The following is a 13,530-nucleotide window of genomic DNA, read 5'->3' on the forward strand; positions in this document are numbered from 1 at the left end:
AATTTATAAGTATTGAAAATGATTTTAATCAACTAGGGGAGAACTATTACCTATACTGTTTCCTATGCAGATGCTGCAGTTACTGACATGCATTTGATTACAATACTTTCAAAATAAGAGTGTTTTGGACAAGTTCCATTGATTTCTTCTTTGTGTTATGTTCACAGAAAAATGTACCTTTCATCTATAGATTTTGCTTTAAATCAGTTAGAGAAAAAAGTATTTATTCAGGTTATATATATATATTTTTTATAATTTTATTTTTGTGAAAACTGTATAAGATATTTAGGTAATCTATTTTTTTCCTTCAGATTGCTACCACAACTCTGAACATAAATGTCACAGATATTAATGACAACAATCCAGTTTTCCTGGGGGTCTCTCCTAGGGTATTCAGTGTGAGGGAGGGGCAGCCGCCACCTGTCAGGGTTGGAACTATACGGGTAATGTATTTATTGTTTCTGATTAGAAAAAAGGGGTTTACACTAATATTTCTTCATTATGTGTCATCAGAAATCGGTATGTGATTGTGTATAAATCAACACTAACACACAGTTTATACATATTATTTAGTTTACAAAGTGAACAAGGTCTTGATACATGGCTGAAAGCTTTCTATTAAGCTTTTGGATTTTAATTTGTTGTGAGTATGAATATAATTGGTGCAGATTAAAGGCATATATAGTTTTTGTTTTGCCTTTAGGAAAAAATGTAAAAGACTTTAATTTTTCATCAATTTTGTCTTTAGGCAAATGATGAAGATGCAGGAGAGAATGGAAGAGTGACCTACAGGATTCCAGCAAATCCGTGAGTTATAATAATAACAATGAAAATATAAGAAATAAATTAAGTGATAATTGTTGGTCAATATGCTGTCATTTTGTTGCAGTGTTTTGTGGGTTGTCAGTTGGTAGAATTAAGCAGTCTTATTATTCTTAGAATGATGTATGGCCTTTCCTGTAATTTTATATCAAATACTGATTCATTCTGCCTTTAACTTATACCTAACTTAAAATGCTTTTGAAATGTGGTTAAATTCACTTCATTGGCCAAAAATAAGTAAAACGATAATATTTGTCTAGAAAAATGTTTAAATTTTTTACCAGTTTATCAATGTATTTTTTAGATTGTTTAATATATTCAACAGTAAAATTTATATGGAATCATAGATTATCCTAGCCGCACAGATGGTCATTCTAGCTCATCTGAGCATGAGATGTCTGTGCTTTCTGCAGAGGGGTTGTCAGAGATTACTTTTGTAACAAAGTTTCGGTTTATTTCTAGATACTTCACAATCACTGAAGATGGTGTCATTTCCACCTCCCAGCCTTTGGACTTCGAGATGGCCAATGTCCACAATTTTGTTGTGACAGCAGAAGACCATGGTTTGGTCAGTCGCAAGAGTGTGCTGCCGGTCACTGTGAACGTCATTGATTTGCAGGATTCTACGCCAACATTTGTGCCACCATTGAACCTCTCTGTCCAGGTGTTGGAGAATAAGCCAGTAGGAACTATTGTTACAACAGTGGCTGTAAGTATTTGATGGCTCAATAAAGAATAGAAATTCAACTCTATTTTGGTGAAAAAGATTGAAATTATATTTGAGTGAATTTGTTTATGAATTAAGTGAAAATTTAACTTAAACAGAATGAACAAGCAAAATGGAAATTTAAAAGTATATACTGTTCATATTGTTTAGTACAATTAATTAAACAATCTTAGTTTGCCTTTTCAATAATTGTGATTTGTTACTAGCCCTATCCCTCATTAGTATCAATCACCTTTTCTTGCCTCTTTTCTAGGCTATTGGCTCATCTGGTATTACCTACAAGTTTGTCAGAGGCAACGAGGCCAACCGCTTTGTCCTTGACCCCTCCACTGGTCGTATTACCACCAATGCTGTTCTGAACTATGAGGCAACCCCTAGGTACCAGCTAGTGGTGACCACTGTCCAGGGGGAAAATGGCGGACCATCCAGCTCGGCCACTGTGAATGTGAATGTAGTGGTAAGTGTGTGTTTTTGGCTCTTGAATGTGCCAACCGTTTCATGTATTTTCCCAAACAGCTAATCACAGTGTGGTGTTATTTGCTCCAGAATATGGTTCAGATGCTGTGTTATAAGCTGTCAAAAACTGGGAAAAGAAAATGTTTTTGTTTCATATTCAGAGCTATTGAATTAATGAGAACAGCATTGTTTTTGGTATTTTTCATTCTGAAAAAAGTGCCTCTGTAATAAACATTCTTAATTGTTGTCAGTTGCACATACAAAAATATGATTATTGATAATAATCAAGTTTTTATGAAGTGGGACAAATTCACTTATGGATAATTAACTGAAGCATCTGTTTTATTCCCTACACAGGATCAGAACGACAGCCCCCCTACCTTTGATGGGCAGAACTTGAATGCAGAAGTGTTGGAGAATGTGGACCTGGGACATTCCATTCTCAGAGTATCCGCCTCTGATCCTGACCCTGTACGTACACTAATTACATGGGCCTTAGATTTCCAGAGAACTCGTAACAATCTTACCATACAATGGGAGGGGGGGTTTAGACCTTTATATTGCAAACTCATTAGTTTCAGCAATTTTAGTGTTGAAATTCCAAGGAGAATTGAATTTTAGTTTTGTACAGGTAGTTTTATAATAGGTACAATGCCCATTGCCATGTATCTTTAAATAGATAAAAAAAATCATAAAAAGCAGTGTACCTTGTGAAGATATCACTAATACTTCCATTGTTGTTTTTTCAACTATACCTCTAACACAACCTACCATTATGATAAAACAATGAATCAAAGAAAGCATTTGTTCAAGTCTTTTAGTTTTAAAGTGTGTTTTATATGCAGCCAAAGCAAGATTTGCCATTCTTCTGCTCTTTTCTCCAGGGTCCATATGGTCTTTATTACCGTATTGCTAGTGTCTCTCCCAGCAGTGGCTCAGCACTGTTTTTCATGGACTCTGAGAGTGGAGATCTCAAGACAAAGACCAACCTGGCCAGGGATAGATCTGTGTCTAATTTCCGGGTAATGTTTCTTTCATTATGATAGGTAGTATATTTAAGATGCCTGTTAGTACAAAGTTGTCCCTTTTTTCACAGAAAAAGCTCCTATGGATGAATTCATAATATCTTGAATATTCAAATATATTTATTTTTAAAGCACCTTTATCATGTTGTAATGACAGAAATTTATGATAATTTTATGTCAGATTTTAAATTTAGTTCACAGTAATTGTGTTTTTTTTTTCAGGTTGTCATAAGTGCTTCAGACACAGCACAGCCACCTCAGTCAGCCACCGTAACAGCCACAGTTACAATAATCAGAAATATGCACGACCCAGCGTTCAACCCATCCTCAGTGGGAGCAAGCATCAGTCACTCGGTGGACGTCGGAACACTACTGCGTACAATGATAGCCACAGATTTGGATACACGGGTAAGTGATTTCCACTCTTAAAGCACATTTATGTCTGGTTTTGTTGGCTTACTGTAGCACCAATAGTAGGTGACCGCCAAATCACAAGGAGCCAGAGCATCTTTAAACAACAACAGGCAAATTGACAAATTTTTGGAAATTATGGTGTGAATTATTAAGAAAAGACTGATGTGCAATACACATTGTTTAGGATAGAAATAATAATAATAATAATAATAATAATAATAATAATAATAATAATAATAATAATAATAATAATAATAAATATTATTATTGTTATACCAGGTGGTAAATGGCCCCACAGTATGAGTTACCTTCTCTTTTCAATTAAAATTTTTATATTTATTTAATGCCAGCCCGAGTTCAGATCAGTGAAATATTCCATCATTGGAGACGGGAAGGCCATGGATCTGTTTGATATCAGTGACACTGGGAGGATTACTGTGTCAAAAAGCCTGACAACAGATTCTGCTTTGACATACACGGTGAGTTGAGGAGGGTACCACTGTACCCCACATTAAGTCTGGCATTTAATGTCAACTTGATGCTGTCACTCCTGACTTGCTATAGTTATTAAGAAAAAGAATGTATTCTTAAATGAATGACTTGTTGCACTGTCACTTTCATGTTTGGTAGGATTAACGCTTAACATATTTTTTTATTGAATTTTATTACTGTCTTTATAATTTTTAGGGTTAATTTTTTGTGCCATTTTGATTTGGGTTATTGCATATATACATGGACAAATACGTTTATTACAATTATAATACTTGTGACATTTGGTTCTTCTTGCAGTTTTATGTAAAGGCATTTCTGAACAATATTCCTGAACATGAAAATAAGACAAATTGAGTAACCATGGTTAAGACTGTATCTCAGTTCTTACCACGTAAATTTTCAAAGTAATAATCTCTGTCATAATTTTTGACTTTAAGCTAAGAGTATTGGCAACAGATGGCGGCGGTCGCACAGGTACAGGAACAGTCACCGTAACAGTCAACAGAAACTTGAAAGCACCCGTGTTTCAGCGATTTGTGTATCCAGCACAAGTGGTTGACAACAAACCTCTGGGAGAGCCTTTCATCAACCTTTTAGCTATTGATGAAGACGTATTGGTAGGTTTGAGCAGATTGTGTTCTTGGAGATATCTCTACTTAAGCCTTGTCATTTGGGAGCCCTCCACGCATAAAATGTCAATTTTGAGACTGCAAAATGTTATGTTATTTGATTCATGTTATGCTTTTCATTGCTCACACACATCTCAACAAATAAACTAACCCTCATATTTTTGAATTCTCACAAATGCTCAATTTTAAGTAATGTTAAAAGTCTATGATTCAACATTACAGGCTCCTCACAATGAGGTAGAATACTACCTGTATACAGGCGGTAACCAAGGGTCCACTGGTCAGAACAGTGGTAATCAGGTCTCTCCAGATGCTGGAGACTATTTCTATGTGGACAAATACACTGGGGAGATCAGTTTGAGGAAGTCACTGGCCACAGATCCTTACAATAGGACAGTGTTTTTTGTGAGTTTGAATCATTACAACTTGTTAAATATACAGATTGAAAGTTTTATAGTATTTTACCGATGTGTACTTCAAGAATTTATGAAATAATTATTTTATACAGAACTATTTTTTTATTTTGTGTTACATATAAAGTCCACTGTCATGAATTGCACTGAGACATCTTCACTGTTAAACAAAAACCACAAGTTCATGTTCATATTTAAGATTTAATTCTTTAAAAATAAGATAAGAGACAAGCAGAATTTTAAAAAATACTATTACATGCATTATGAATAAGAGTGATGTGTGAGATAGTAGTTTGTAATGTTTTAATCCATATGATTAATTTGCAAATTGGTTTCCTGTCCTCAGTTCTATGTCGTTGCTCGTGATCGTGGGCAACCTCAGCGTAAAACCAGCACCCCTGTCCCGGTACGAGTCGAAGTGAAACGCAACTCGCATGCACCAATCTTCTTCCCTGGCCAATATGCGAAGACGATGAACCAGAATGCAGTCATAGGGACAACTGTGGTTCTTGTCAATGCAACTGATAGAGATCCTGATGTAAGTCATATGCTGAAGGTGAAAATCAATAATGTTACCTTTATAGTTGAGACAGAATACAAGATAATTCATTGAAATTTCAGGATTGTCATTTGCTTTCAGTGAAAATTAAGGTATATTTGTAATCCCACAACATCATTATAAATAATTATATGCTTACTTTGTTGTTAGGCTTTATGCAAATAGTTGTATGACTCAGATCCATGTATTTCCATAATTCTTGTCTACAAACATAACCACTGTTTTTTTTTTTCTTATCAATATTTTAAGACAATGATCACCATGTATTTTTTCTTTCTAGAATGCTCACAATGTTATCAGGTATGAAATCATAGGAGATGGCACTGCAGCTCAGTATTTCTCTATCAACCCAGTAACGGGTATGATACGAATAAAGAATAACCTCGGCAGGGATCCCACAGATGTGTACAATGTTCGTGTGATTGCACGGGATAACGGCAATCCTCCACGCACAGCCACTGCCATTGTTAAAGTGACTGTCAACAGAAATTTCAAGGCCCCAGTGTTCAACCAGTCTTCCTGGGATTTCAGAATCTTAGAGACACAAACTCTGGGGGTTGGCATTGGACAGGTGCATGCTATTGATGAGGACCCACAGGTATGGTATGGTGGTACGGTGGCCTGCAGGTGCAACTTGGCAGAATTACCTCTAAAACAATTGTTGTGCTTTATTTTTCTCAATAATTGATTTAAATCAAGAGAAGCATCATGTAACAACATAGACCAAAAAATACAACTACACAATACCTTCATACATATAAATTCAACACAGACTTGTTATTTATTGTTGGACAAAGGATAAGCCAATCACACTTATTCACCATTCATTCCTTCATTCAGTTGACTATATTTTGATGGCAAATCTTATTTATATTAAAAAACAAATACAAAATATAACTTCTCTCTGCCTAATTAAAAAATTAACTGAATCACACTTTCGTTCATGCTATTAATACAGAAAAGCTCAGAATTGTGAAAATGAATAAAAAAGTAATTTGTTAGTAACTGGATGATATCTCTTTAGACTCAGATCATGATTGTTTTGAATAAATGTTTTGTTCTTTTCACCATCCCAGCCACCACATAATACAGTCAGATACTTCTTAGTTGGGAATGACAAGGCAAAGGAATATTTTGGTGTACGCCCAGACTCTGGTCAGATTTACGTCAAGCAGGCTTTGGTTTTGGACCCAAGTAAAACTGACATTTACAATGTAAGATGGAGAAATTATACTGTAGCAATTGATAAGGATGACTCTGTCTCTGAATTTTGACTTTAGATGGAAATGTTCAGTGCAGTTGATTTTTTTCACACTGATTTTCATCTCAAGTCAGTCAAGTAAGAGATAGCGTCTTCTTTGATACATTGTTTATTATACATTATACTTAATTAAAGTTGTTTATTTCACATTAAAGCCGCAGGAGGATGATGCAGATGCAGTAAGATTTCATCTCCAATTTAACAAAAGCATTGTCCTTGTATTTTGCTTCCCAGTGTCAATAGTTATGTTCTAGTGTATTTTGCATGTCACTATCACTTTGAAGATAATTGCATCATTTTCTTTCTTATTATTGAGGTTATCGTTTATGAGTCTTGTGTCTATGTTACATGACACTTTTGTTAATTACTTTGTGGATATATAAGATTTTTGCTTCCACAGAACGTTACATGTTTAAATTCTTTATAATACAGCTTCAATATGCTTCAACCAGCATTTTAATGAAATGTTTTTTTTTTAAATCTTGATCACATTATAATTGTGAGCATTATTTATTTGGTATCTACATTTTTCCCTAGCAATAGATAATAGTTTTTCTGGTATTTGCTATTTATATATTTTTTTTTTATGTATTTAAGAAGGAATCAGTTCAAATAATTTTATTTAAAGGGTCTTGATTCTATGATGACTGCATTGTAAGATAACTAAGTATTGACACACATTACAGTCATCATGGTTTAGGATCCTTTTGAATGTGTATTTTATGTTCCTCACTTTGTCCTCACCATTTGGTTTTCAGTTATTTATTGGTGCACAAGACTTAGGTTCTCCACAGCGTAATAGCTCAATCACGGTCCCTGTGTCTGTCACTGTGCTGCGTAACAAATACCCACCAAGATTCACTGGCCCAACAAGGAACATCAGCATACCTTACAATTACAGCACCAATGTCAGAATTATTACTGTTACTGCCACAGATGGAGATGATCCGGTAAGAGAAGAAGTTAGCTACATAAATTTTAGACTCTTTGTATGGATATTTTCATTTTCATCTTTATTTGTAGTCTGATTTTGTTATTTTTATTAAATCATAGGACATATTATTGAATACATATAGAGTTATAGTATGTTTACACTAGGTGTTTTTGCACAGGCATGAGAAAGTATACATAGGATCTGTAGAAATTATAGTTCTTAATAAAGTTGATGATTGGACTGCTTAGCTCATTATAAAAAAACTAAGCCATAAATGAATTAAAGACAAATAAATGACATAAAAGACAAAAATTATTGTATAAGAATGTTTACTTTTTTGGCTCGAGCACATTTGAAGCCCCCAAGCAAGAATTTTTTAAGAAACTAGACATTATAGTATAGAGTCTCATGACCTGTTATCCTGAAATTGGTATTCGTAATATCTGTCTATGAACAACAAATTTTGCTTAACTTTCCAGGATGGTTTTGGACATTTAACGTACAACATCATTGGGGATGGGCCTGCAACTCGTTACTTCCATGTTGGTGAAAATACAGGAATTATAACTTTGAGAGAGACCATTCATAATGACACCAACTCTGTTTACACTGTAAGTTTATAAACAGGGGTCTATCACTGAGAGTCATTTTATGTATTGTGCTGAGATAGTCATTTCATGTGTTTAACTGATATATCAAAAGAGTTGACTGTGTATTAATACATAGCATACTTTTGAAAAATAACCTGCATTAAATTTTCAATGGATCTGTCTTGTTTTATAAAATGATAAGTTGTATCTATTTTAATTCAATTTTTTTTTCATTGTTCACAATTCCAAAGAAAGTATGGAATTTTGAAGCATATACTTTTTAATGTTACTTTAATACTTGAAATTTGTAAATACATTGCTACACAGTCACATTGCTTAGACATTTAAGATATTTGTCCTTGCTTTCCAATAAAGGCATCGTACTGCTATCATATTATTCATACTGTGCAGTAACTGATTTTATTTATCATCCTATAGATTCGTGTAGAAGCTGTGGATAATGGCTACCCTCCCAGGCGTGACACAAGGATTGTGACAGTACTAGTAAACAGGAACTTGAACCAACCAAGGTTTGCTATTACCCAGTACACGGCAGATATCTTGGAAACACAAGGACTTATGACTGAATTCCCAACATCTCCTGGTGACATAGTGTGTTATGATGTGGATACCAATGTAAGTATACAACTTCACCCACTACATTTAACAGTTTTAAAGCTAACACAATGCAGACTTCATTTGTCTCAACTAACTCAATCTCAACAAACACAATCCCCCCAAAAAGATTAAGTATGACATATTATAGTCTCCTTGTAAATATGTGTAACTGTTTAATATCATCTACCTTAATTTTTTACCCCTCGATGTCATCAAACACAATATCATCCATATTTGTTTAATATTGCATTTCTGACTGAGAAAACTAACCAACAGAGTGATGCCTAATATACAATTCATTTTGTCCTGAAAAGTTATATAACATAAACATCTGGAAAATGATTCAATACAATTACTTTGATAAAAGTAATCTTTTAATAATATGAAGAATACTGTCATGTCTGGTTGATGTGCTGTGAGTGTAATTTGTCCAAAAAATTGAATAATGTAGTATTTTTCCTATTTTTCAATCTCTTCATACTTACAGACACAGCTGGAGTATAAGCTGGTTGGGGAGGTGACCCCAGGAGGACTAAGCTACTTTGGGATCAATAAAGCAACTGGGAAATTATATGCAAAGACAGATCTCAGACTTGGGGACAGGGAGACATATAGTGTAAGTTTTCATAGCTGTCCCATATTTCAAATCTTTTTGTCCTTAATGCTGTGCATATCTATTTATCTATTTTATATATAGATGAAAATACATATAGATAAAAGACGTGTAGAAAACCATTAATTTTCTTTCTGCATATACAACTATAGGACAAACAAGTTCTTGTAGGTCTTTTTCTCTGCAAGTCTTTAGTTTTCCAAAATAACCATGTGTCCACCAATCTTCACTTCCAGTTTTCTGTGAGGTGTTCTGACAATGGTAACCCACCAAAGGAGAGCTCAAATCTTGCTGTGGTAACTGTGAGAGTCCATCGTAACCTGCACGCCCCGAGATTTACCCAGGGTGTTAATTATGCCACCAATCTGACTCAAGACACAGCCCCAGGGACATTTGTGTTTGATGTGGATACCACAGATGATGATGACAAGGTAGAAATGCGTTATTGTCATTATCTCACCATTTTTTAGCAACAAAATTTTATGAATTACTTTTACCTTCCTTATTTGTCATGCAGCTTTCTGTGATGAATAATAAAAACTTGATATTAATCATTTCATCGGACTCGATTTTGTCACTGTGAGTTCAAATGTTACATTGTTACACACTGAAACATTGTAGCATTTGACACAAATTATAAAACAGATTGAAAGCTTATTTTTTGTAGACTAAGTGTCATTTTAAAATACAAACTCACATATCTTTTAATTTAAATTACATTTGCAGGCACCATTTAATGTTGTGCGATATGAGATTGTTGGTGACTTTCCATCTCCTCAGTACTTTGCTATTGATGAAACTACTGGACGTATCATTGTTAAGGAAAATCTTACTGGAGTGGGAGCTGGTGACTTTAAAGTGAGTAATAAAAATTGGTTTTAAAACTTTGGTTGATTCGATTCAATAAGATTTGGTTTCCTTTTGATACTGTTGGGTTTGTTAAGTGAAGACAAGTGTCAGTTATTATTATTATTATTATTATTATTATTATTATTATTATTATTATTATTTCCAGATTGCAGTTAGAGCCTATGACGGTGGTGCCCCTGAAAAAAGTACTATCCAAGTTGTTACTGTGTCAGTCAGTCGCAATCTGCACTCCCCTGTTATTGACGAACCACGATCTCTCTCAGATAGCGTGCAGATCTTGGAGACCCTTGGGATATACATTACCTTTTACAAGGTCAATGGTTCAGATAAAGATACCACTGTAAGTGTTATTATAGCTCAGTTTTGAATTTTCATTGTTTTTGAAATGTTTATTTGTTACTTTCAAAAATAAGAAAATGCCAATATTATACAATGCTCATATTTGTAAGTGTAATCCACAGTGTTAATACAAGTGTACTTTCAAAGTCAAGATGTTGCCTTACCTGATATTTTGGATAGCATAAGTCTCATAATAATGTAATGACAAATCCACCAACACATACATGATTCATTAAAGCATTTTAGCAACAATTTGCCAAGAAGAATTTCACAGCTATTAATTTCAGTATAACATGAGACAAGGTGGCAGTTACTAACTATAACGCACCCACTTAACAATTTGTCATTTATTTCCCTCTACCAGAGCCACAAATACAAGAGTTTCACTGGATACATACAGATTTTGACGTCACTACCTGAGAATATTTTTGTGCAGTGAGGATTTATTTGCACATGACCTAGCTAGCTTCTAAGTGGCGAATCCAGAGATATTTTCTGACTGTCTTCTGAATTATCTTTGTTGATCCATTCTCCATTTTTGACTGTCTTATGGCAGAAAAAATTAGATGCCGGTTAATGTTCACTTGAAAAATTCTGATGGTCTTCCCAATGCCCAGAAGACGGCTTCCATCTACTCCTTCTAGAGAGAGTATTGCAGATTTATTACAATTTTACATATTGCTTTTTCCAGTCTCCAGCCAACAAAGTGAACTATGAAATAGTGGACAGTTTGGTGGAGAGGACCTTCTTTGAAGTGAACCCTGACACTGGCGAGGTGTACCTCAGAAGGAATATCCTTGGACAAACAACACCTGCATACACAGTAAGCATTATTATCTTTTTATTATCATGATGATGGTTACAGGAAGAGTCCATTCCTGCATGTCACATTTTTAAATTCATAGCCTTAGATAAATTATTGAAAAATTTAAGATACTGACCATAATTAAAATCAATGAAGTTATTTAACTTACAGATAACTATTTAGTTATACTCTGCTAATAATTTAACTTAAAACACTTAAAATTTCTTTGAAAAAGAGAATTTTTAGTTAAGTTTTAAAACAATATTTCACAAGTCAAAGCTCAAGTATCAATGAACTGCAAATTCTGAAGTTAGTTTGAAAATTTTGTTTGCAGTTTTTAAGGTAAATTGGTTTGATTCAAGAAATGCACTAATGTTAGGAGATAAATATAATTTCCAAAAGAAATATTAGATTCTCTACAAAAGCTATTTTTCTATATATTTTATTTAGAAAGCTGGCACAGGTAGCAGTTGTAAATAACTGTGTTACACACTCAACTTTCAGTTTCTATATTTTGGGAAAATAATAGTACGTAAAACATTTTTCAGCTGAGAATAAGGGCAAAAGATGGTGGCCTAGTACCCCGTTACTCTCAGACCATGACGTTAACTGTGAGAGTTCTACGCAATCTGCACACACCATATTTCACCAGTGAGCAGTATCACAAAGCCACTATTCCACAGAGTATGCCAGAGAACAGCCCAATACTGGCAGTCACAGCTGACGATGATGATCAACCAGTAAGTCACATTTGAGTAAAAAAATCTGTGTGTTTGAGGGTGTAAGTTTTACTCAATGAAAAGGTAAATAGCAGCATAAAGTGACTATAAAGTTACATTTTATTTAAAAGATTGGTTTGAAAGACTTAATTTTTCAGTTTAATTAAATATTAAAAAAAGTTAATATTTAAAAATATAAAAAAATTAATACTTAAATGCAAGGAGCAGATAATTTTTAAATAAGATAAGTTTAATCTCTACTTTTGATTATAATTTATTTTATTTAAGAAACATACCATGATATTCATTTCTCATTTATATTTATTCCTTTCAGCCCTTCAACCGTGTGTTCTTTGAGCTTCTTGGTTATGACCCAGCCCCAAACTTTTTCAAAGTCAACAAGTTTACTGGCCAGATCACAACAGCGCAGGATCTGAGCCGCGACAGCACGGCTGTGTACACTCTGCTGGTTCGTGCATATGACACAGGCGTGCCAGCAAAGACAAACACCACAGAAGTCGTGATCACAGTGGATCGTAACCAGAGAGCACCTGTGTTTGACCCCACCTTCTATGAAGAGACAGTACCCGAAATCATCAACCCAAGTCAGACTATTGTGACAGTGTCTGCTACAGATGATGACACACGGTCACCATATAACGATGTACGGTACAAGCTGGCTGGTAGGTATGAGGACAGGGAATACTTTTATGTGGAACCAGAATCAGGGCGTATCACTGTGCGGAAGTCACTAGCACTAGAACCAAGCAGGGCTAGGATGTACTCTCTGAAAGTTATTGCTTACGACTTGGGAACCCCCAGCAGAGAGTCCCAGGTCCCTGCAACTGTTAATATTACTGTGGCTCGTAATGACCATGCCCCATTCTTCATAAATCTGCCTGCGAACATCAGCGTCAGGGAAGATGAGGTGCGGTACACGGATCTGTTCAAAGTGGAAGCCAGGGATGATGACACAACGGTGAGTGCCTCAGCTGAACTGATTATGATTTGACATTTTATATACAAGTACAATGGTCAAGAGAAATCAGGAAGATTTTATTAATTGGTAGAGCATGTGGGGAGCAGAATCTCCCATTTTGATTTGGAAAATGGAAAGGTCAGCTTTGGAAAGAAAACTGAAGGTCATGCTTCATTTTTAATTCTGATCTACATTATTTTCTAAAGAATTAAAAGTGATTATGTATAATATTGATATGATATAAAAAAGCAACAAAATCAAAATA

The 13,530-nt window shown here is 34.6% G+C and overlaps 1 protein-coding gene across 5 annotated transcripts in view; it reads left to right on the forward strand.

Annotated features, from left to right (window-relative positions):
* Positions 1–13,530, forward strand: part of LOC106157571 (uncharacterized) — a 112,566-nt gene that overhangs the window by 20,339 nt on the left and 78,697 nt on the right. For all 5 annotated transcript variants that reach the window (XM_087003717.1, XM_087003715.1, XM_087003718.1 and 2 more), the window contains exons 19-41: positions 312–443; positions 749–807; positions 1,285–1,531; positions 1,803–2,006; positions 2,363–2,476; positions 2,890–3,027; positions 3,253–3,438; positions 3,795–3,923; positions 4,374–4,553; positions 4,788–4,970; positions 5,325–5,516; positions 5,818–6,135; positions 6,614–6,751; positions 7,557–7,748; positions 8,212–8,343; positions 8,761–8,958; positions 9,428–9,556; positions 9,790–9,984; positions 10,280–10,411; positions 10,569–10,763; positions 11,454–11,585; positions 12,116–12,307; positions 12,621–13,265. In XM_087003717.1, coding sequence (XP_086859843.1) covers positions 312–443; positions 749–807; positions 1,285–1,531; positions 1,803–2,006; positions 2,363–2,476; positions 2,890–3,027; positions 3,253–3,438; positions 3,795–3,923; positions 4,374–4,553; positions 4,788–4,970; positions 5,325–5,516; positions 5,818–6,135; positions 6,614–6,751; positions 7,557–7,748; positions 8,212–8,343; positions 8,761–8,958; positions 9,428–9,556; positions 9,790–9,984; positions 10,280–10,411; positions 10,569–10,763; positions 11,454–11,585; positions 12,116–12,307; positions 12,621–13,265 — 4,362 coding nt within the window. The remainder of the gene's footprint in view (positions 1–311; positions 444–748; positions 808–1,284; positions 1,532–1,802; positions 2,007–2,362; positions 2,477–2,889; positions 3,028–3,252; positions 3,439–3,794; positions 3,924–4,373; positions 4,554–4,787; positions 4,971–5,324; positions 5,517–5,817; positions 6,136–6,613; positions 6,752–7,556; positions 7,749–8,211; positions 8,344–8,760; positions 8,959–9,427; positions 9,557–9,789; positions 9,985–10,279; positions 10,412–10,568; positions 10,764–11,453; positions 11,586–12,115; positions 12,308–12,620; positions 13,266–13,530) is intronic.

The sequence above is a fragment of the Lingula anatina genome, chromosome 2 (assembly GCF_051362555.1).
Source record: "Lingula anatina isolate TDL-2025a chromosome 2, LinAna3.0, whole genome shotgun sequence".
Classification (NCBI taxonomy): Eukaryota; Metazoa; Brachiopoda; class Lingulata; order Lingulida; family Lingulidae; genus Lingula; species Lingula anatina.